Below are 22,986 nucleotides of genomic sequence, written 5' to 3' on the forward strand. Positions count from 1 at the left end.
GCTTTTATTTGATTTTATAAACACATTAGATAATTTAATAAAAATGTTGAGTTGACAGGTGGTCAGGTCTCATTTAATTGCATTCACTTTCCAACATTTTCTGTAGCAACATAATTTCTTTAAATCCCATTCCATGTTCAGGCCCCATTTTCTGTTATGATAATGTCCACTCTTCTAGGAAGATGTTCTACTAAATTCTGGACTGTGCTTGTAAAGATTTTTGCTTATTCAACCACAAGTGCTGATCCGTGTGGTCCGCATTCCGATCCAACAGACGAGCTCACAACACAATATTAGGTATGTGGTCAGAATGTTATGTCTGGTGGTGTAGACTAGATACTTTGACCTCTTGTTATACCAAAACATGTTTTTTTTTTTTACTTATTCTAAATTTTATTCAAAATTATCCAAACTGTATGTGAGGATTTTCTGTTCTCTTATCTCGTTCCATCTTCTAGAAACATGTGCAAGCAAAACAAACCATTTAATGCAACAAAAAAATATCCAGCCTATTTTAATTACCTAAAACTATCTCATCAAATTATTAAAAAAAAAATCACCTTTTCTCATTATATTAAAGTAAATTACCAGAAGTTGGGGTTGCCTGGTCTTGGGAAAATATACAGCCAATCTCCTGCACAGTAAGAGCAGAATCTACCACAAATTGCTTTTGGAAACGTCTTCACATTGGTACATGTACATTTTATTTATTTATTTTTTCTCTCCTTTTCATCATCACATTGGACATTATCAATGATATACATGAGACATTGATACTTGATGCACAGCATTGATGGTGCTTTAACACGTGTACTCTAACACTAAATAGACAAAAGATAAGATACATATGTGCTTTATAAACATCCCATTCCACATTTAGTAGTCATTTGCTGTTTACAATAACTTCTAGATGTTGACTTAGATTATGGAGTGTGCTTGTGGAGTTTTGTGTGAGATTTATTCAGGCACAAGGACATTAGGCCTGAGTGCAGTCAGCGTTCACATTCAATCCAAAGGTGTTCAATGGGTGTTGTGAATGGAACATATTTAGAACATACTGTACTGTATAGTAAATAAAGTTTATTGTAGAGTACTTCCTTTTTAACAACAAAGCAAGTACTCATAGATGTGCAAATTTGATTTGAGCTTGAAAAGTAACAGTGCGCTGTATATCCAAAGATGAAAAAAAAACCCAAGCAAACAACAAAGTTACATATCAAACTCTTAGATGTATTGCATATACTGCTTATGTGCAACACTTAGGGGTTTGAATTGGTCTTACTGGCTCAATACTTTAAATAAACTCTAAGCATGTTAGGTTCAGTGAATGAGAACATGGTATATGAAAGTTAAAATCAAAATCACAGCAATTTTAGTTGTTCTTCCTTAATTATTTCAGTGTTTGTAAAAAAAAAATTAATTTCTTTCATTTCCTCTTCCTGAAATAATTTCCCAGCTCTGCCATTGTTCATTCTTCCTCTCGTTCATTACAAAAAATCGAGAACTGTATGCATGCATAGGAGTAATGGATGTAAGGCATTCTCAAGAAGTCCCTTGTCTTTGCCAGCTTGGCGATTTTGTCCTTAAAAAGAACATGATTTGTTCATTAAATAGCATCATGTCTAGTGCATTTATGTATAGTGTACTTTTCTGCCTCCCACTTGTCCACATTGAAACCACATGTTTGGAGGGCAGTTCATGCTGAATGGTTCCTCAAAAGTCTCTTCTGAGTCACTGGAGCCAGATGGTCACTGTGATTAGTAGTAGCAGCTGTGAAAAACTCCGCAAACATGTACAGCCTGAAAGAAACAATGGATTTGAAAAACATTTCTATGCATGTAAGTAACCAAGGAAAAAGAGAGAAGTATTTCATTAATTTTATAGAATATTGTAGACAAATGAACCTGTCATTTTTTAAAGGGATTTTCCTGTTTGGAAATCTGTAGTTGTATTAGAATGGGAAATTTTTTTTTTTAAATAGTGCTTAATCGGTTGCTATTTTTGTTTGCACCTGATATAAATTGGTTCTGTTTCAATATCTACTGACTGCTGACTAAAAAATATTCTATTTTAACTCTATTCTCTACCACATGCTTGTACCGTGAACCTTGCATGCTTTCTTAAAAACAAACAGTGCAAATTCTATTTGTCGATTACAAAAAAAAATTATTATTGATGTTTGGCTACTATTTTTTATATTATGTTTTACTTATTTTCCAGTGTTGCTTCCAGTTTATTCACACATTGATAGGACAATGGATTTGGAAGTTATTTGGAAGTTATCCCAAAAACAAGGGGATTTAGTTTAAAATCTAGGTTCTATCATTACAAATCTGAAATCTCCAATATTAACACTATAACATTAATAACAGTACATCCAGTATATAAGTACATCCAATGTATTTGCAAAATCTTACCGTTGATAGTAAAGGTTGTCTCCATGCCGGCATGAATGTGGTCCGTCACGTGGCAGTGAAGGAGCCACGTTCCAGGAGTTCCAGCAACCAGTTCTATTGTTTTAAATGTCCCGGGGAACAAGTCATATACGTCGGCTCTGTGGGGGAAATCAGTCTGAAAGAAGAGGAAAGGATTCATATGAATTTATAGAGTGGATGTTGTAAAACGTAAAGTATATAAAAAACCCTAAATATATATATACACCAATCACGCATAATATTGTGACATTTTAACACTGATTATCTCTTCATAATGGCATCTGTTAGTGGGTGTTAAAAAAGTGTATATAAATGTATACCTTGTATATGAAGCTCTGAGCATGAAAGTGTACTGTATGCATATCAATCTCGTTCCCCAGCCCCATTAAATACCACTCGGTCCGATCTCCCTGCTGCATTGTCAAACCATGCAGGTTAGCATACAGCTTTCCATTGATACCTGATCAGAACATGAAAAAAAAGGATTTTATTAGCTTTACAAAACTCTTTTGCACCGTTACTAAAAACTACATTTAATTGAATAAAATAACTAACCATGCATCATGTTACTCTCTAGAAATTCATCTTCGTGTACGTCTACAGTTGTTGGGTCCACATTCAGGTATTTTTCTATATTTTTATTTAGATACCATGATTCATTTTCATCGAACACCATGAATAGCAGTGCAAATTCTTTGTCAACATCCTTCCTCCGCCTGGCTTCGTCTAGAGTCCCTTTACGGCACACTATCAATGGTCCAACCAAACCACTTGCCAGATCCTGTCCCAGTCCACCAGACACAAAAATCAGATAAAGATGCATCAACATGCATTGTTTTCCTTTTAATGAAAATATTGCACATGTTTAAACAACAAACAAGCACAGCTTCAGCCGCAAAGCAGATCTTAAGCAGAGTGCACTGTACCTTGGGGAAGTCCGCTGATGAGTAGTATGCAAAGGTTATGCAGTTGGGCTCAGTTCTTCCAGGTTGTGAACTGATAGTCCAGTTATATCTCATAACATTACCTAGAACACACACAATATTATTAAGCATGTAATGTACATTCCAGAATAAACCACACCGATGCGAGAATATCATTGGTCATCAGTAATAGTGGTCTGTCTTGTACCTGGAGAAACAGGTGATAGATGTTGCTCACTGGCCTTTACACCATGAGCGTGAATTGAATATGGCCTTTCGGCTTTGTTCTTAAACACAACCTGGACCTTCTCGCCAACCTCCACCCTGAGAATAGGACCTGCAAAAAAAACAACACAATACATATTAAACCTTAATAATACAGACTGCAGCTGCATGGACTCTTCTAAAGTTAGGAATTAAAACTTGTGTATTGTACCCAGAATGCCAAGATGCTCTTCATCAGGACCTCTGGGCTTCTCTTTTGTAAAGGTATCATCTGTGTACTGGCGGTAGACTACCTTTGTATATTCAGGGCCAATCCGGAGCTTGGACTTTTCGAGGAAAACTTTTCCAGGGCTGAGATGGAGGGGCAAAAACAGACAAATATCAAATAAACATGTGTACAAATGTGTGACACACTATTTGCGGTGTTTTTAGACCCTAAAGTAACACCAGTCACCAACACAGACCTGTCACGTAGAGTCGTGTGATGTTTCTCGAACTCCCATGTCCGGTCTGGGGCGTAGTTCCACACCACTTCTTCGGCAGCCAAGTAGAAATACACATCAGGTTGGAAGGTAGTGACGTCCGATCCAGGCTTTTGGCTCGCGGTGCAGCGTTTGACTGTGTACTTTTGACGCATACCACCTCTGTAGTGATCGGTTGTACGGCAGCTCAGCCCAAAAACACCTGTCAATGTACAAAGTCATAAACTGTTTTATAGATGAATTGCTAAAGTGCATTAGTTGAACACCTGGATGCTATATACAGTGGAAGATTGTGGTTTGTGGTTTCTCAGTACTGGTGTGAGGGGAAAAACAGACTATATATAATTGATTTTTTGTTAGTAAAAGTTTAAATCTCAGGTTTAAATGTGTATCTCAGGTTTAAATCTGTACACAGATACGGATATTTGGCGCAATACAGACGATAACTCGCGTTAAGAATAAAGCAAATGTAGAAGACGATTACTAGATTACCGTCGTTGTCTGGTACCATTGAGACAGTGACGCTGGTGTGAGGGAACAGGCTTAGTGTGTCATGCGTAGTGCCGCCCCGCTGAAACGTGTTTCCCTGGAAATAAACACCATGGAGATCCACTTCTGTGCCCAAGCCGAGCATGTGCCACACAACATGGTCCCCTTCACACAAATCAAGGCCAGGAAGGTTCCCATACATGAAACCATTTACACCTACAGGAAAAACACACAGAAATGGGTTAAACAAAGTAACAGAAGCTCTGCATTTTCATACTAACAGACCAAATACAGATCTATGCAGTATATTATTGAATGAGGGGCGTCAAACTGGACTTTTACAAATAAAAGAACAAATTGCAAGGAGTGGAAACTGCGTTTGTCTTTTTATATCCTCCCCTGCTACATTTATACACTTATCCCAGCGTTTAACCAATGCCTGGGAAGATTCAGTATAGAAAGATTTGCCGGTATGTCTGAAAGCTCCTAGGACAGCCTGCTGAAGGATTGTGTTCACCGTTCCCACGGAAAGATTGGGGGCGTATGTTATGCAGGATCAGGCGTTCCACTCGTTTACAGGAATGACTGCTGTGGGCTTGGAACCAGCATAAATGCGATCGTCACTGCTGGACATCTGTGAAATAGTTACACCTCACTGCAGCTGAGTGTTTTACTCTTCGTACTGTGCTTGAAGTCTTCTGTAGATATCTGCAAGTTTTATGCCTTCGTTCACAAGAAACTTTATCACCACACACTGTTCCAGGCACCCGCTAACAATGTTGTCCGCCATCTTGATTACGCTCTCTGGACTGGTCATAGTAATCAGTAATAACCACTTACTACTGCGTGTAGTACCATCACGCTTTTCATAATTATATCTGGTACACACAATCGCAGCAGTACTTACAATGCATTTTGTTGCTCTCCTGAAATATCTGGCTATCGGTGTCTGACGCATCACTGCCAAACTGCTCAATATTCTTCTGCAAGTACCAACTTTCATTTTCATCTATCACGGTGAAGAGGAGAAAAAACTCTTTCTGCACCTCGTGCCCTATATGCTACACACAAACAAAAACTTTTAACAAAGATGCAGGAATGACTGGAATCGATTACTGTGTGTGTGTGTGTGTGTGTGAGAGTGTGGGTAGGTGGAGTACCTGCCGACCGCTCTCATCCAGGACTCCTTTCTTGCACACCTGTAGCGGTCCCACCAAACCAGAGATGGTGTCATGAATGGAATCTGTAGCCGAGAAGTACAGGTACGACAAGCAGGGTGGGTCACTGGGCGAGGGGCCTTCTAGCACCCGCCATTTATATGTAAATGTCTGATCTGGTGCCACCATGGCCCCTGCTTTCAAAGAACCTGTGAAGGTCAAAAAACGAGTTACATGTCTACACTTTTCCAAAGATGTCCTTATATACATCAACCAGGCATAACATTCTGACCTTAGAACATCATGATCGGTAATTGAATAACACTGATTACTGGGAATGACCCGGGATTCGTAAAATTACGGAGTAACACAAGAACTTTGAGGATGGATTTGTACTCTAATTAATGTGAACAGTCTGCTACAATGACTCAGGACTACATTTAGAATTTGATCATCACCACACAGCTCAACAATGTTTAACTCTAATGGATAGACACATTGAACACCCCCATAAAACCAAAATGGCACGATCTTAGTTTCATAGCACCTCTGCGGAGATTAGACTGTGAGATTAGTAGTTGAATCGGACTTCTAACAAAGCATCAACTCTACAACTAATCGGGGCCACACCCCTACGCACAATGTAATTTTTATATGGAAAACCAGATCTTACCATCTTGATACAAGGCCCCTTCATAAACTTTATCATACGACAGACCATGAGGCTGCAAGCTGAAGTTATGTGATGCCATATTCCGAAAGGTTACTACAATGACATCTCCAGGTTCCCCTCGAATGACTGGACCTACGGATGTCGGGAAAGATGTCAAGAGAGTGACTCCAAGATATGAACACGAAATTTTTAAAATAGATCTTGCCACATTTACATTTGTCATTGTACGATATAAGGACATTGTAGATCGTTACTAGAACACTATCATTTATAACGATTTATTTACATTATAAATTAATAATAACATTTTCTGTGTTATTTGCTTACAAAACATTTTCTTTTTCTCACAGGCTTTACCAATATCCACCCACTTTATTTCAGAGCACCGGCTATTAATGGCTAACACATGCTTAATCCAAGAGATGATTTTTATGGAATATCACATGGCAGCTAAACACATAAACTCAGACGATATATTGGTTTAGTTAAAAATGCAATTTGCAAGTGTACAGTTACTGACTGTAGGCCCTTAAACAGTCACACTATAGGAACAGATGTTTGTGGACAGCTGATCATAAGGTTTGTATTCGCTTTTATGAGCATCCCATTACACATTTAGTCGTCATTAATAACCTTCCTTCTTCTGGGAAGATGTTCCAATAGATTTTTGAGTGTGCTTGTTGGGAAATTGGTGCTTATTCATCCACAAGGATGTTTCCGGGTACTGATGTGGGGTGACGAGGTCTGGGGTGCAGTCAGCATTTTATTTCATCACAAAGATATTCAGTAGGAATGAGGTCAGAGCTCTATAACAGGCAACTCAAGATCTTCTACTCCAACACATGTTAAGAATATCATCATGGAGCTGGCTTTGTTCCCAGGGGCAATGTTATGCTGGAACAGGTTTGGGACTCGTAGTTGAGGAAGATCCTGGATTAAAAGGAGGTTTGCTATTCCTGTTTTATGAGTATTGAAAGAAGATTCAGCGAGTCCCTGATCAAAGTAAAAGCGAATACGGTTATCGCGATTCTGCAACGGAGCTGCTTCTAGAACAGTCTTTCTCAAACTGGGGGCTGCGGTCCCCTGTGGGGCCACCAGATGTCGCTAGGGCACAGAAATTCTAGAACTAGATTAGAAAATGATTAGAAAAAATGATTTTACCAATGTCAGGATTGTCAGCCTATGTAAACTATGATGAATTGAAAATAAAATTGAAATTTATAAAAAATAATTAAATAAAAGAAATTTTACCCAGCACACCATGCTGAAAAACCTCCGTTGATGTACAAGTGTATTTTATGAAATGTAGAAAAAAAATGTATATTCAACATCGGAGAAATAAGACTACAAACAGAATTGATGTTCCGCCATTGTACAAATTAATTTGTTTGTGGTACAATCTAAAATGTTTCAGTAAAATTGTAGGTTTAAGGATGTTTTGCGTCATGGGTTTTCTTTTTTTGTGGGCCACAGAAAGATTCACCCTACAAAAGGGAGATCCTGCTAAAAAGGTTTGAGAACCGCTGCTCGAGAACATGCTCTTACGCTGAATCCACAGAAAAATTGAATAATGCTGAACGAGAAAACAACTTTTGTAAAGTCGAGATAATGAGAAAATTAAGCCGTGATCAGAAAACTTTTATGTCGAGATCACAAAAATAATCGTAATCACAAAAACAATTTCAAGATCGTGAGATAATAAGACAAAAAATATATAATGCTTGGCTTTTTAGGACTTCTGTAAAACTGTGTGCCTCCTAAATCTTTTGTCCATATAGTGTATATGCACAAAATAATTTTTTCATTTACCTAGAAAGCCGAGATGATGTTCTGAGCCATGCCGTTCAAGCTTAGTGGTAAATGTATCATCATTGTATGCAATGTATCTGACTTTCCAGTAACTCCCACCCAGCCTGCCTTCCGTTTTGGTGAAGAATTCAGCAGCATCACTTCAGAAAGAAAAACAGAAACCATACATGACTGTTTTGTTCGAGACCGTTTATAGCGTATGACTGTGTGATTGCATAAAGAATAATGATGGTTGTGTGATCACAAAATAACTATATATAGTCACCTTCCTTCCTTATCCAGCAGTTCATTTGTGAAACTGTTAATTCCAGAGGGGGCGTAATTCCAAATCTCCTCCTGAGCAGCAATGAAGAAATGTCTCTCACGGCCAGGAGGCGCTGTGGGTGCAGTATCGCCCTTCTCACACACAGACACATTAAAGAAGCCCTGCATACCTGCTACTCGTCATGAACGACGAACAGAAAGAAAGGAAAAGTGGGGTAAGGTGATGTTCTGTGTACATACATGTTAAAAACATGTACTTCCACATAAACACGCATATTTTACACACATTGGAATCTTTCAAGATTCACAATTTGATATGCATGAAAACTTGGATTGCATGCAACACCCCAAAAAATTATGTTTTTAATGTCATGCAATTGTAATTAAATGCTCATTGATACAGATATGAAGTCTGCAGGACAAATAAAAAAAATATTGCATGATTTGCAAAAGTTATTCCACACCTCAGCTTTAGATCTGACTCCAGATACTGTATATGTGGAGCATTGAAAAGATACTGATATAGATCGTGTCACTGCTTTACACTAAACTACACTTATTTTAAAATAAGGGGGAAAAAGTGAAGTCATAAGTCATTTAAATATATTTAAAGACAATTTAAAGTAATACCTTGCATATGGTCATTAACCTGGCAACTTAACATCCACTTTCCTGTTGTCATGGGAACCATTTTTGCTGTGACAAAAGTGGCAGGAAATAGGCTGAGCACATCAGTGCGGTGACCACGCTCGAGCAGGGTGTGCCCATGAAAGTAGGCAGAATGAATATCTACTTCGTTGCCGATGCCAAACAGATGCCAAGACACGGTGCGTCCGAGGCAGACATTTAACGGTGGGAGGTTACCATAAACGTAACCGTTGATTGCTGAAGAAAGAGAAAAGAAACGTTCAGGGAAGTGAAACCATCTTGTTTTCATTGTTCTGTGGTAAAGTAAAAATTCCCCACATTAAAACAAGTATTGAAAGTATTTACTCATCTTTACCCTTTCTAATCTGATTTTAACACAGGACACTTTTGTAAGAAAAAAAAAAAAAAACAACAAAGAATTAAACACTGCTTACAGTGCATGAGGTTGGACTCCTGAAAATCCTCATCGTCTTTAAGATGCACAGCCTCAGGGCTGAACCTGTGAATGTTTGCATCCATATACCAACTCAGATTTTCATCTACCACACTAAACATCAGGAAGAATTCCTGATCCACATCAGATCGTCGAATTCCAGAGTGGTCCAGAGTACCTGATAGAAGAAAAATAGACATATAACCTGTTAAAGCATGTATGTTTATGTCTTTAATATGTTTTTTGGTAAGTTTATCCTTATAATTGACCTTTATTGCAGGTGAGTAGAACCCCGATAAGTCCTGACGCAATGTCTCTAGGTGCATCCACATGGGAGTGGTAGATCCATGTCAGGCAGGTGGGGTCAGATTCGGTTGGTGCAAACTCTTGAGTCACTTTCCAAGTGTATGTATAGGATTCACCAGGACCCACAGCATCATCTTTTTTATACCGACCAGATGTTCTATCTGGATACAGGGCGCCTGGTAAACAGCAAACATTGAGGTTAAGCAACTTCCTGTAATTTAGAGAACGTGAATGCTTTTGGCCTCCTGGACTCACAATTCCTATTCAAACTTAGGAAGTTACAGTTACATGGCTACTCACGGTTTCGACAACAAAGCAGCACTCATGACATACTTTATTAGCTTGTTGAATCTTGACTAAACAGTACACCATTTTGTGAATGTAAATGCATTCCTAGCATTAACTGCCAAGACAAAAATAGACTTGAAAAAGGAAGTTTGTGCATTTTGATTTAAGCTACACAGTAGGGGAAAACCTCTTAGCATAGCATTAGCTAGCCATGCACATAATTCAACTTAATTCAAACTAGATTTGTTCAGTTTAACAATACAAAAAAAAAAAAAAACAACAACTATGGGTCACGATTTATTAACATTAAACATTTTTTAAATAGAATGATTTTTGTTGAAGATATACAAGTCTTTAAACAACACATTGCTGAGGCTTTCTCACAGGAAACCAATACCTGCTAAACACACGTGATCTAAATAGGGAATCCCCTTCAAAGAAAGACCCCTGAAGGTACGCTTGAATCCGTAAGAGGGAACCCCGTGAAAACAGTTACATAATACAGTACATGTCGAAAACAAAGTTTCATGATGAAAAAAACAACCAAGCGTGGGTTTTAAAAAAGCAGGATTTTATGCTATAATACAGGATTAGAGTTGACCTAGAGTTGACTTTAGAGTAGTACATCCAGATTTATAAAATATAAAATCTATATTACATCTATTTATTTAGGAGTTTTGAAACATTAATAATGCAGTTAAAAGACATGATCTCTCTCTCTCTCTCTCTCTCTCTCTCTCTCTCTCTCTCTCTCTATATATATCATGTCTATTATATATATATATATATATATAAATATTACACACAAATTCTAATGGTTTTCACTACCCCATTATAATACTACTATAACCATCACAATAGTTTTCAGCACATAATGTGCTGGTGAACATCATTAAATCATTATCCTCAGACCAAAGAATTCCACTATATTACTTTTTGGAGTCTGGATGCTTAAAGATGTCCTAATGGTCCCTACTGATATCCAGTAGATACCAACAAGTTACCAAGTGTAGAGGTTACACATTTTTTAGTCCTTAATAGTGTCAACTAGACTTAAAGACATAATGTATCCCGAATAGAAAACAACAGATTACAATAGACACTCACACGCATTACTAGTAATTTTCCAGTACATCCAATATAATTCTCATTATAACTATTAAACCCATCAGGTTTTCGATTGTAACTTTAACTAATTGTGGACTGGCAATTTACTATGAATATGTATAAAAAATACTATATATAATATAAATATGTGTAAAAAACATTTATCACCGAACTCTTCTGATATCTCATATCTACTCATACCTACTGAAATATGCTTGCATTAATGCAATAATCAATAAAAGCTCTAAAAGTTTTAGTGCTATATTTGAGGTTCCTCAAAGTTTCAATCGCTAAATTCCTGGAACTTTAAAACATAGTCAGGAGTCTTGGACACATTTGTGATGAATCTTTCATGTGAAATTGATTAGGGAGAATCTACTTGGCTACAGAGTGTCCTATATCAGCTGGGTAAAGTAAATATTGATCTTAACCTTGATAACCCCACAACGTAGACCCACAACCTGGCTTACTGGAAATGTGAAATATGATCTGGGTTGTGTCATACTACTTTTGTTGAGCTGAGTGCCAGATGCATATTTTTGCAGCCTTGAGCTTTTCTTGGTGTGTTTGTAATACTACATGTCTGCCGTATGACTTCCAGGAAATGCCAGTTGTTTGGATTTTCTGTTTGGTATTCCTTTAAAACATGCTTCTTGGCGTCGTTGGAGTCTCCCTTTAAACTGAAATTCCCTGATTTCGAAATCTTTTATGGAATTACAGACTGGATTGAACTTTAGCACCACTGCCAACAAGATTTTGTTGTCATAACGGCCAAGGTGAAATGTTGCAATAGGAGCTGACCAAGTAGGTCAATATCTGTAACTTTCTATGTAATGTATTTTCATCAATGTTTCACACTATAAACACACTGTTTCACTATTGTAACAAAATAAAAAATATACAACCAGGCATGGAACAAATATACAGCATAAGCAGCATAAACACTTACAGCATAACGAGGGAAGACCTTTTGTCTGTTGCTTGACATAAATTTTACAAGTTTCTGGAAGAAGCTATGAGGGAATACCCTTATTTGGAGAGAGAGCTGTCTAACATAGGAGTACCTAACCTTTTCTACACCACATCTACATACAGGTTGGTGGGGTATGTGTGGGTGGGGTTGCTGGGCACATGAGAGTGTCCAGCAGGAAATGGGAACTCATGACCTTCTTAACCACTAAGCTACTACCATTTCCTACTTCTCTCTTTTGGACAGACATGTTTGAACATAGGATAATGGTGAATAGGCAAAAAAAAAAAAACTTTGCAGTGATTCTACTGGGACAAGTAGTTCCAAATGATGACCCCCACAAATAACACAGGAACTGTTATTTTCCTTTAACCTGTCACCCATTTATTTTGTCTAACATGCAGAATCAGCAGTTCTTGAAGATGATAAAGCAGCTTAGAAGTCTGTCTATAAGTCTTAATAAAGTTGACTTTATTAAAAAGTATATTGTGGTAAAAAGGACCTCTGGGCAACTTTGCATAATAATAATAATAATAATTATTATCAATATGACTATAAATAATATTTTACATTTTTTACGAGTACTCAAAATGAGTCATATTGTTTCTGCTTTCTGAAATGTAAATTCTGCTTCATAAAAGAAAATGCATTTTTGATTTTACTTTAATATATAATATAAATTGATATAATATAAATATATATTGTAAATTCCATTTTTTTCTAATTCCAAAAAAATGCCTCCAAGTCTTATCCTTTCTATTTTGTAGTTAATTTTATGTTAGTAGTTAATAGCATTTTACTGCACATTGTACTGTTCATGCTGACAAATAAAAGGGGAATTATTACACAAATGTAGATGAATGGTATATTATATATTTTATATATAGTCTTATATTATATTATATTATATATTAGTGTCCTTTCTCTGCCAAACATGTGTATACATGCATGATACAGTGATACAGTAGTTAATAGAGCATAAGATTAGATTAGATTAGATTCAGCATAATAGAGCATAATTAGACAATGTTAGATACACATTTGAAATCAGACTGACCTTCACTTGAATTTACTTTCAAAATATTTCATGTTTTTGAACATTCTGCAGCTTGTAGGGCTTTACTCTCATGCCCCTTTTACATTGAATAGAACTACTAAACTGGTTCTGTTTAAAATTTATTTTTTAAGCAATTCATTGTCTTTTTTTAAATAACAAATGAGTCGACAGAAATAAGCTGAACTTTGTGAGAGGAAGCACAATCAATATAAAAACATTAGCACTAAAAGCACAAAAGGTATTCATGCTTAGCCTCGCTTGTTCTTGGTCACACCATAGTTGAAATTAAGTGTCTCACAACTTCCGATGCCGCTGGTTGTTGCATGGCAAGCAAAATGCAGACGTGCACTCAAACACACTCTGCTGATCTGATAAGTGACGATGTCGACCTAACGACCCGGGGATGGTTAAAGGAAATTAGCAAAGTAAGCAGATCTGAGATTTAGGTGATTTATATACACTATAACAATGTATATGACAAAACTATTGGGACACTTGACTTTTCAGCCATATATGGTCCTTCCCCAAACTCTTACCACAAACTTTGAGGTACACTATTGTTTAGTTTGGGGTTGGATGGTGCAAATTTTCCCTTTACTTGAACTAGGAGACCCAATCCTGTTCCAGCATGACAATGCCCCTGTGCACAGCTCCATGAAGATATGGTTTACATGGGTTGGAGTGGAATACCTGTAGTGGTCTGCTAGAGATCACTGATCAAATCCCTAATGAACACCTTTGGAATGAATTTGAATACTGACTGCACCCCAGGCCTCCTACAGCTGAATGAGCACAAATCTCCAAAGCACACTCCAAAATCTTGTGGAACATATTCCCAGAAGAGTAAAGGTTATTATAACAGCCAATGGGGAATAAATCTTGTGTTTTATAGTGAACTTTGTCCACTAGACAAACAATAAAAGTCCAATAAATGGTACTTGTTTGAGAGATTTTTTTTTTCATACTGTATCTTGATTTTTGGTCACCAAAATCAAAATTAATATTTTATATATGTGTGTTTGTTTGTCCACAACAAGTCATTTGGAGTCAATTCCGCAGCTTCTATGTTTGATTAAAACATTTTAGCTAAAAAACAATAACCCTACCTTCGGAATCCTTTTCATAGAAGACACCATGAGGATGGATGGAATAATTGCGTGATGCAAAGTTCTTCATGTGAACTATGATGACATCACCCACTTCTGCACGGATCACAGGTCCGAGGAAGCCCAGCCAATCTGGCTTAGGGATCTCGGTGGAGAAACTCTCACTTGTGTACTGCTTAAAGACTGCTTTTTTGTACACTCTACCGATCCGGGTTGGACCAGCATCCAGAAACACGGAGGCATGCCTTTAGAGATGAGAGAAGTAACAAAAAGATGAAAAAATTGTCATAAATGTGTTGTCCATCATTACTACAGAGTAAAAAAAAAAAAAAAAAAATTATTGATTTTTCTTCACATAAACTAGGAGACTCAGACATGTTTTTGTAGGACAATTTCATCTCCATGTAGATACGGTTTACATGGGTTGGAGTGGAAGTTCGTGAGTGACATAGAGCTATGACCTCGTTACTCTTGAACACATTTGGGATGAATTGGAATGCCGACTGCACCCCAGGTGTCTGCTAATACAAGATTGGAGAACCTGACACCACCCCAAGATTCTATTCAAAGTGCTCATTAGCATCAGAAATGTTCTCAGGCATTCAACATGTGCGCCATTCGAATGTTAACCCGTTTTCCATTCTTTCACTTTCAAAACAGATTTTCTTTTTTTTTATTGAAATGTAAATAACTTCATATGGTCAGGCCATGGAAAGCTACAAAAGACATGGGTATGGATCAGGGTTAAGGATTATCATGCATTCACTGCTCACTCACAGTTTTGTATTCATGTGTTAATAAATTTTGGTATTTTGTACCAGATGTGCTTTGAATTCCTTCTCTGATGCTACTGTCTGACTTAACGACCCTCATTACCTTAGGAAACCCCTGAGGTGTTTTGTGGTCTACAGTACGTATCTTTATGGGCGGGGCTCTTTTCCAGACTGAAAACAATGTAAACATGATGATTTTTACATAAAAGGAATATAAATATTAAAAATAGACGTTCTGTATTGGGAAAAAATAATGGGAAAAATACATTCTTTTCTTCTAAAGGCCTATCCTGAAGTGATTTTATCTTCTGCCACATCAATTTGACAACGTATTACTTCTTAATGGGTCATGTTTTTTAACTACTTACAGTTACAGCTGATGTTATAATCACTGTGAAACCGTTTACATCCTGATCATTCGCATTTTCCAATCACCACTAGATGTTATTTGTTAGATAAATCATCAGCAGAAGCAAAAACAGGAAATGAAAGGTTTGATCACAATTTCCATAACCAAACTGAAACTACAGCTGACGTTATGACATCAAATTTACATACAGTTCATAAGAAACTGTCTATTCACCCCTGAGACTACATCTACTTAGAGCTTCATGTTCATGTCTCCATTCTCTTGTCTGTTGTTATACATGGTCCAATGTTAGTTTTAAGATATCACTTCCTAAAAAAATCTTCAGTAGATAATCTCACATTAATACTATTGATTTGTACATAAAGGGTGGATTCCCAAGCAGAACTGACTAATCATTTCATCTCAGGAAATGTTCATTCTGCAGCATTTTGCAGTCTAAATGTATGCAGATTTTCTGTAAATCTACAATGTCGGTCCTAATCGTCACTGTAAATCAAACGACAACACAAAATACTACTGTACACGTTTTATGATTATGGAAGTTATTTTTGCTCCCAGATTTGCCCATGTTCTGTGTATGTAGTACTCTTGCACTTGGAAAGTTTGACATTTGGTGAAGTTTGACGACATTTTACGTTTTTACGACTTACAATTCTTATGTACACAAGTGAGCAGTTGGGAGTTAAACAGTGCATTTAAACTCACAACCTTCCAATCAGAAGTCCAACACATTAAGTCTTGCATAATGAAGTGTTGCTCCATAGTCATTGAGGATTGACATTGCATTCCCCTGTATATAAGCTTTATAGGGCAATGACAAATTCACTCGACTTGAACTGAAGATATACAGGGGGTAAGAGGTGGATGCATGCAAACTCATGCATGAGAAAAATCTTCGTATATGAAATCATCACTACGAAAGCACTAAATGCATCTGCCATATTTACATCATACAACATATACAACATGTAAATGCACAATGATGTCTATTGAGAATAACCAGCAGCAGTAGAACAATGATGTCCATTGATACTGTAATCAGATCTCCATACAACACACTTGACCTTCTTATCTTACTACAAAAACACTCTATATACAACTGTCCAACATGAAATAGTAGAAATCCCAAGTGCACTTAAAAAAAAAGAGTAATTTGAGATCATTTGCAATGTCGTATTGATGTCTGTAGTAGTTCAACAAGGTCTATTGACATTCTAATCGAGGTTTTTGAATACAGTACTCTTGAACTTACGGGTCACTTTTGATTGGAACGCCACTGATCACATTGAGTCCACTTGGTGCATAATCCCAGTCCTCCTCACGGATCGCTATGTAATATGTCCTTTGGAGACATAAAGACAAGCTGAGCACGCTGAGAAACGCCACACAGAAAGTCCAAATGCGTGCATTCATTGTAGGAAGCGTCGCAGATGAGCTGAGAGACCTTCTGGTTATTGCTCAGGGTGAACCGCTGAATGAGGCAGCTGAAGCACGCAGCAGCGTTGACAGGAGTTTTATCTAGAGAGAAAAAAAAACCCACGCCCTTTTTTCAGTTACGTCAAGTTGAAACTGAAACTAAAAAATGAAGCTTTGGTGTACTTTGTTTTTACAGGGGATTTCCGAAAAAAATGCAGCAGACAAAGTACTTCCGGTTGATTTGTTTTCTATAATCAGAAACGTATAAACGATTAATAATGGACAGGACTGGTGGGCTTTGTTCAGCACAACGCTACGTGCTTTTACACGTGTTTAACAGCAACAACTACTAATAATAATAATTACTACTACTACTACTAATAATAATAACAACAATAATAGCTACTACTACTACTACTACTAATAATAATAATAATTACTACGACTACTACTAATAATAACAACAATAATAACAATAATTACTACTACTACCACTACTACTACTACTACTACTACTAATAATAATAATAATTACTACTACTACCACTACTACTAATAATAATAATAATAATAATCACCACCACTACCACCACTACCACCACTACTACTAATAATAACAATAATTACTACCACTACCACCACCACTAACAATAATAATAATCACCACCACCACTACTACTACTACTAATAATAATTGCTACTCTGACTAATAAAACCTCTATTGAAATTAGTTTCTTAAGGGTTAGTTTATTTGCTTTGCACCTTCGGAGTTGGGGTGCTGGGTTGCTTTGGAGATTTCCCTGATTTCTATTTCCAGAATATATCAGTAGTGTGCGTGTGCGATTGTTACCTGTATTCATTTGGCACTCGGAGTCTCCTGGGATAGACCCCAGACACCTCTGCTACCTTGTGTAGGCTGAACAATGTAAAAAGTATACAAAGGAATTATCATGATAAAGATGATGATCATAAATGATTATTACTATTACAACAACAACAACAACAAAAACACTGGCCATGTAAGATATCCTAATTTATCCTGAATTGAATCAAATTAAAGAGAGAGAGAGAGAGAGAGAGAGAGAGAGAGAGAGAGATAAAGGTTTGTATACACACTCGTGTACATTTTTAACCTCCCATTCCAGGCCTAGTCTGCCCTGACTTGAAGTTAAACAGTGCTTAAACAAAAACATCTGAGTGGTTAAGCAGAGCAATCTTAAAAATATAGTCTAATAAGAGTGTGTGTGTGTATACAGTGTAAACACATATAAAGTAATAATGTTGTTTTAGCAAGATGTTCACCTTGTTCTTTTGTATATCTATTATATAGCAAAAGTATGAAGCTATTTTATGACCTAAGGATTAGTTAGATGTATTACTCTTTTATTATCACTTGATTTAAAATGTATTGCTGTTACAAATATACAAAATGATTGTGTAAATCTATATGTGCTGCTTTTCTTTAGATGCACAACAAAGTCAGGAATTTAGTTTCCTAACTCCCCTAACTTCCTAACAGCTCTAACTGATAAGATGAGAAGAGAATGACAGGCAGATTTACTGCCCTGAAAATACTTTAAATAGCTGATAAGAGCCAAGGCTAAAATAGCAGTGTCGAAAGCTCTTTGTCTCTGGGCAACAGGTTTGGGGAATTTGTAAATTGGTCTGTAGTTCAATATTCAGGAATGTAGCCTCTGGCTTTTCTTTTGTTTATCTCTGCTTCCTCATGCAAAACAAAGAGGGACATGTGGCCTGTCCTTAACAATCTTTAAGGTCTGTTTGAGTTGAGTAAACAGCCAAAGGCAAAGAAAAAAGTTGTCTGGCAAGATGTAGATAAAACATTCCTGAAGATCTTACAATAAAAGAACCACAAAATGACCGGTTTAATATATATTACTCTTTATATTCTCTAATGTAGCAGCCTAAGAAAGTGAAGCTCATGGACACAAAACTGTTATTGAGCTGTGAGCTGAAACTGACCACTGGGGAAGGAGAGTGCATTTTCAGAGCAACCGCTGTGTAATTCCACACCAAGCTCTTAAATCCAGGCCAGAACAACATAAGTGATACACTGTGTGGAGTGAACTAAGCCTTCACTGTGCATAATGAGAGGCAGGCCACTCCTCATCACTGAATTTGAACAATACACAAATCTAAAAGCGCTTTTTGAAAACAGTGACACTTTCGTGGTATAATATTAATAATAATAATAATAATAATAATAATAATAATAATAATAATAATAATAATAGGCTGCATTCTTCATCTTCATATTATATAATATTATTATAATTAATAGTGTTATCATAAAGCATATAGTAACAGTGTTACCACAACTAATGTATTACTATGCATCTCGAATGGATTACAAATTATATATATATATATATATATATATATATATATATATATATATATATATATATATATATATATATATATATATATATATAAGGGTGTAACTGTACACAAAATTCATGGTTTAGTATCTAACTCAGATTTTAAGTCATGGTTCATTTCAATTTGATTTTGAATCCGTTAGGGCGAAGAAATGCAAAATAAAATTGCATGCCGGATTTTCTCCTATTAAAAGATATTCTTGAAAGCTGGACATATAATGCTAAATAATGCATAGTGCTAGCATTAGCCACTAGCCACTTTCTGGTTAGCGGTTAACTTTAGCACCATGGATTCTTTAGCATTTTTATTGTGAAAAACACATCTTATTTCCGGTACGGAGTGAGTAGCCACAGTGATACTACGCTAGTTTTCTAGTTCCTTTTTGTACTAGCATTGTTGTGTATGTTTTCAAGTTTAATAATGAGAATAAAAAAGCTTACAAAGTGCAAAGCAGAGACTAAACAAACTTGCTATATATATTTATAGATACATTAGAGAGAAAGAGAATGTACTGCCACTGTAAAAAAGCCAAGATATTTGCTGGATATAAATGGGGAGGACACTGACACTTCCTGGCACTTCTTATCTCTGTTTTACTCTAAAACCCAGTAACCTAAATACCAGATAAGGTAAGGGATTTCATATAAGGGAGTGTGGAAAAAAACTTTGCCTAAAGAATGACTGAGTTAAAAAATTTTTTATCTAATGACTTTGATTAATCTTTCTATACTACTATTTTGCTGCATTAATGAACAAATAAATTCCACATCATACTGTAAGAATTTAGATGGGGGTTGTTGTGGTGGGAAATTCAGGTAATTCTCTTTCACTTATTTTCAGAGATTCATTACACTTTTTGTATCCCCAAATGTACTGATTACTGTTATTTCAGCTTTCTCCAACCTTCTCACAGCTCCTCTACATTATTACCCAAAACACTGCTGTCACATTTGCTATCAACTAATACACCATCAACACGTCTTAAAGAGCATTGAAGAGTCTCATTGTCCTTGAAACCTGAATAAACACATGCAAATCTGGTGATAAAACCCACAGCATGAGTCTTTTATGACAGAAGGTCACCCAGGCCATTGTTCCCCAGATGCCTGTGTGCAAAAGAAAAAGTAGGCTAAAGTACAAAGAGGTCTGCTGAATCGGCTCTTTACACGAAGCTTATACAAGATTATAAACTATATTTTACTGTAAATCTGGACCTGTTTACCAAAAACATTAGTTGAATTAGTCTGTATTTGTTCACCGCTAAATGCCTTATTGATGAGAAAACAAGTCGAGAAAATGATCACTTTCTACCCTGAGAAATATTTGAGTGGTTCCTGAACACATGATGGCCACCTATGGAGCTTGTGTTTTATTTACATGCTTAGTAATAACGTAGTTGTGGTAACACTGTTATTATATGCTATATATATTTGGTATATATAGTAATTGTTAGCAAACTGAAAACAGTATAAGAAGCAGCTTTACATGCACTCCTAATGCTAATTATTGTATGTTATATTTATTTAAATACACTATATGGATAAAAGGAACACCTGACATTTCCAGCCATGTGTGGATCTGTTAGTGCAAACTGTTAATGCAAAGTTGAAGGCACACAACTGTATAGGATGTCTTTGGATGCAGTAAAAAAAACTTTCCTTTTCTGTTCCCTGTTCCAGCATAAAAATGCTCCACAAAGCCAGCTCCAGGAAGATATGGTTTACATGGGTTGCACCGGGGTTCTAGAGGAACGTTGTCTCATTTTTACTGTGTACCACTGTGTATAGTAGAAATAACAATAAAAGCCACTTGACTTGATTTGAGTGGAAGATCTTAAGTGGTCTGCCAAGAGCTCTAACTTCAACCTTATTGAACACATTTGGGATGAATGTGAAAGTTGACTGCATCCCAGACCTCCTCACCCTACATCAGTACATTACTTCTTCCTTTGTGGCTGAATGAGCACAAATCTCCACAAGCACCCAACGAGGACTAAATGTGGTATGAGATATTCAAAAAGCACAGATGAATCTTATGGTCATTATTTAAAACAAAAGGTAAGTGAATATATTGTAAATGATCAAATATAATTATAATAAGTATAACTATAATATAGTATAATATAATATAATACTATAAGTTTACACCTGAAAGGTGAGCAAACAGATGCCAGTGCAGAAATTTATATTAATTGTGCAAATAAAAAAAAACAACCTAAAACCCCCCCAGAAAAGACCATAACCTGATCATGTAAAGACAAAACATGGTACAAAGACAGTAAACATAATCCCAATAATCTGGTTCTATTGGTGGACTGCAGGTTCCAATTCAGTTTTGTGCTCAATTTCGCCTCAGAATGCTGTTTTTGTCTGACAGGGGTGGAACTTGCTTATATGCTTAACAGAGATCTTTTGTTTGTTTGTTCTGTCTGAAATAAACAGAAGAGATGCACAGTCTCTGGAATTAGAAAACCAGGGTTTCTGGCAGGACACCTGCATCTGATAACGCAGTTAATTTCTCCATCCGAGTGTTGTTTATTTTCACTTCCTCTACATACCTACTCCTACATGTTTTATACAGTGAAACAGGACCCTCCTAGACAATTTTTTTTAAATCTTAAAGCTTGGATACAGTAAAGAGTTAAAAACCCATAGATTTCAATGTAAGGTCTTTTTTTGCCTTAAAGTGTAGTATAAATAAAGTCTAGTGCTTTTATTGTCATTTCAAACATAGAGTACACCACAGAGTGAAACAAAACAACGTTATTCCAGGCCCAGTCTGCTACAGAAAAAAATGTAAATGAACTAACTCGAACATTACATATATTATACTATTACATACAATATTATGTTGGGGGAATGGAATAGTGGGGCTTTGTGTAGAAGGTGAAGTCGTTGAACACGGACACTTGAAAGAGTCAACATATTCCTAACCTACACTCAGGCACACACACATTTGCTGTACTCTGTACCATTAAAATCATATTACACACTGTACAGATTCTTTATATAGTGCCAGCTACATTTTTCATAAACACATTTTTTTAACCTACAATATTTTAGTATTTGTTTATTATATTTTTCTATATTTTATTTCATTATATGCAAGCTGTTTGTTGTTGCACAATGGGGCAAGTAAATAAAAAAATAAAATAAAAAAATGTACACGTGAGAATATTGAGAACAGATATTTAAGTTACTTGGTTGCATGGGCCAGTGGTATAAGAGTGAACACTGACCTCTGCTGGAAGAAATAAAACATTGCATATAATTTTTTCTCTGAAGGATTTCAAACAACGAACAGCTTGAATTATTCTATGAAATCCATTAAGAAAAGTGGGCAAAATGTGGCACACTCTAGACACTTCCAACATCTGGCACAATGAATGTTTAGGATAAAAAGAGTAAGGAGTCTCCCAGGTGTTACAGATCTCACTGTCTTAATTAGGAGAAGCTGTGCAGACCTTAACAATATCTTCAGCTTTTCATAGGTCTGGAGTTTTTGTGAAAATTTCATCGCAAAGTTGATTTGTTAGAAGCAGGAAAACTTGAGAATTTGAGTAAGGATTTGAGTGAGTTTGACAAGAGCCAAATTGTAATGGTTATACAACTGGGTCAGAGCATTTCCAAAACTGCAGCTCTTGTGGGATGTTCCC

At 36.4% G+C, this 22,986-nt stretch overlaps 1 protein-coding gene across 1 annotated transcript; it reads right to left on the reverse strand.

Moving 5' to 3' along the window:
• Positions 1–681: 681 nt before the first annotated feature.
• On the reverse strand, positions 682–17,038 carry LOC124375392 (ferroxidase HEPHL1-like). The gene is made up of 19 exons (XM_046833703.1): positions 16,768–17,038; positions 14,373–14,617; positions 9,808–10,020; positions 9,540–9,716; positions 9,088–9,342; positions 8,459–8,630; positions 8,194–8,333; positions 6,385–6,516; positions 5,715–5,920; positions 5,462–5,615; positions 4,558–4,770; positions 4,048–4,267; positions 3,795–3,934; positions 3,567–3,695; positions 3,362–3,462; positions 2,991–3,216; positions 2,756–2,895; positions 2,418–2,571; positions 682–1,799 (listed from the first exon to the last, which is right to left on the reverse strand). Exons 1-19 carry the CDS (start codon positions 16,926–16,928, stop codon positions 1,732–1,734), a joined length of 3,246 nt encoding a protein of 1,081 aa, XP_046689659.1. The 5' UTR covers positions 16,929–17,038; the 3' UTR covers positions 682–1,731.
• Positions 17,039–22,986: the final 5,948 nt, after the last annotated feature.

The sequence above is a fragment of the Silurus meridionalis genome, chromosome 21, assembly GCF_014805685.1.
Source record: "Silurus meridionalis isolate SWU-2019-XX chromosome 21, ASM1480568v1, whole genome shotgun sequence".
NCBI lineage: Eukaryota > Metazoa > Chordata > Actinopteri > Siluriformes > Siluridae > Silurus > Silurus meridionalis.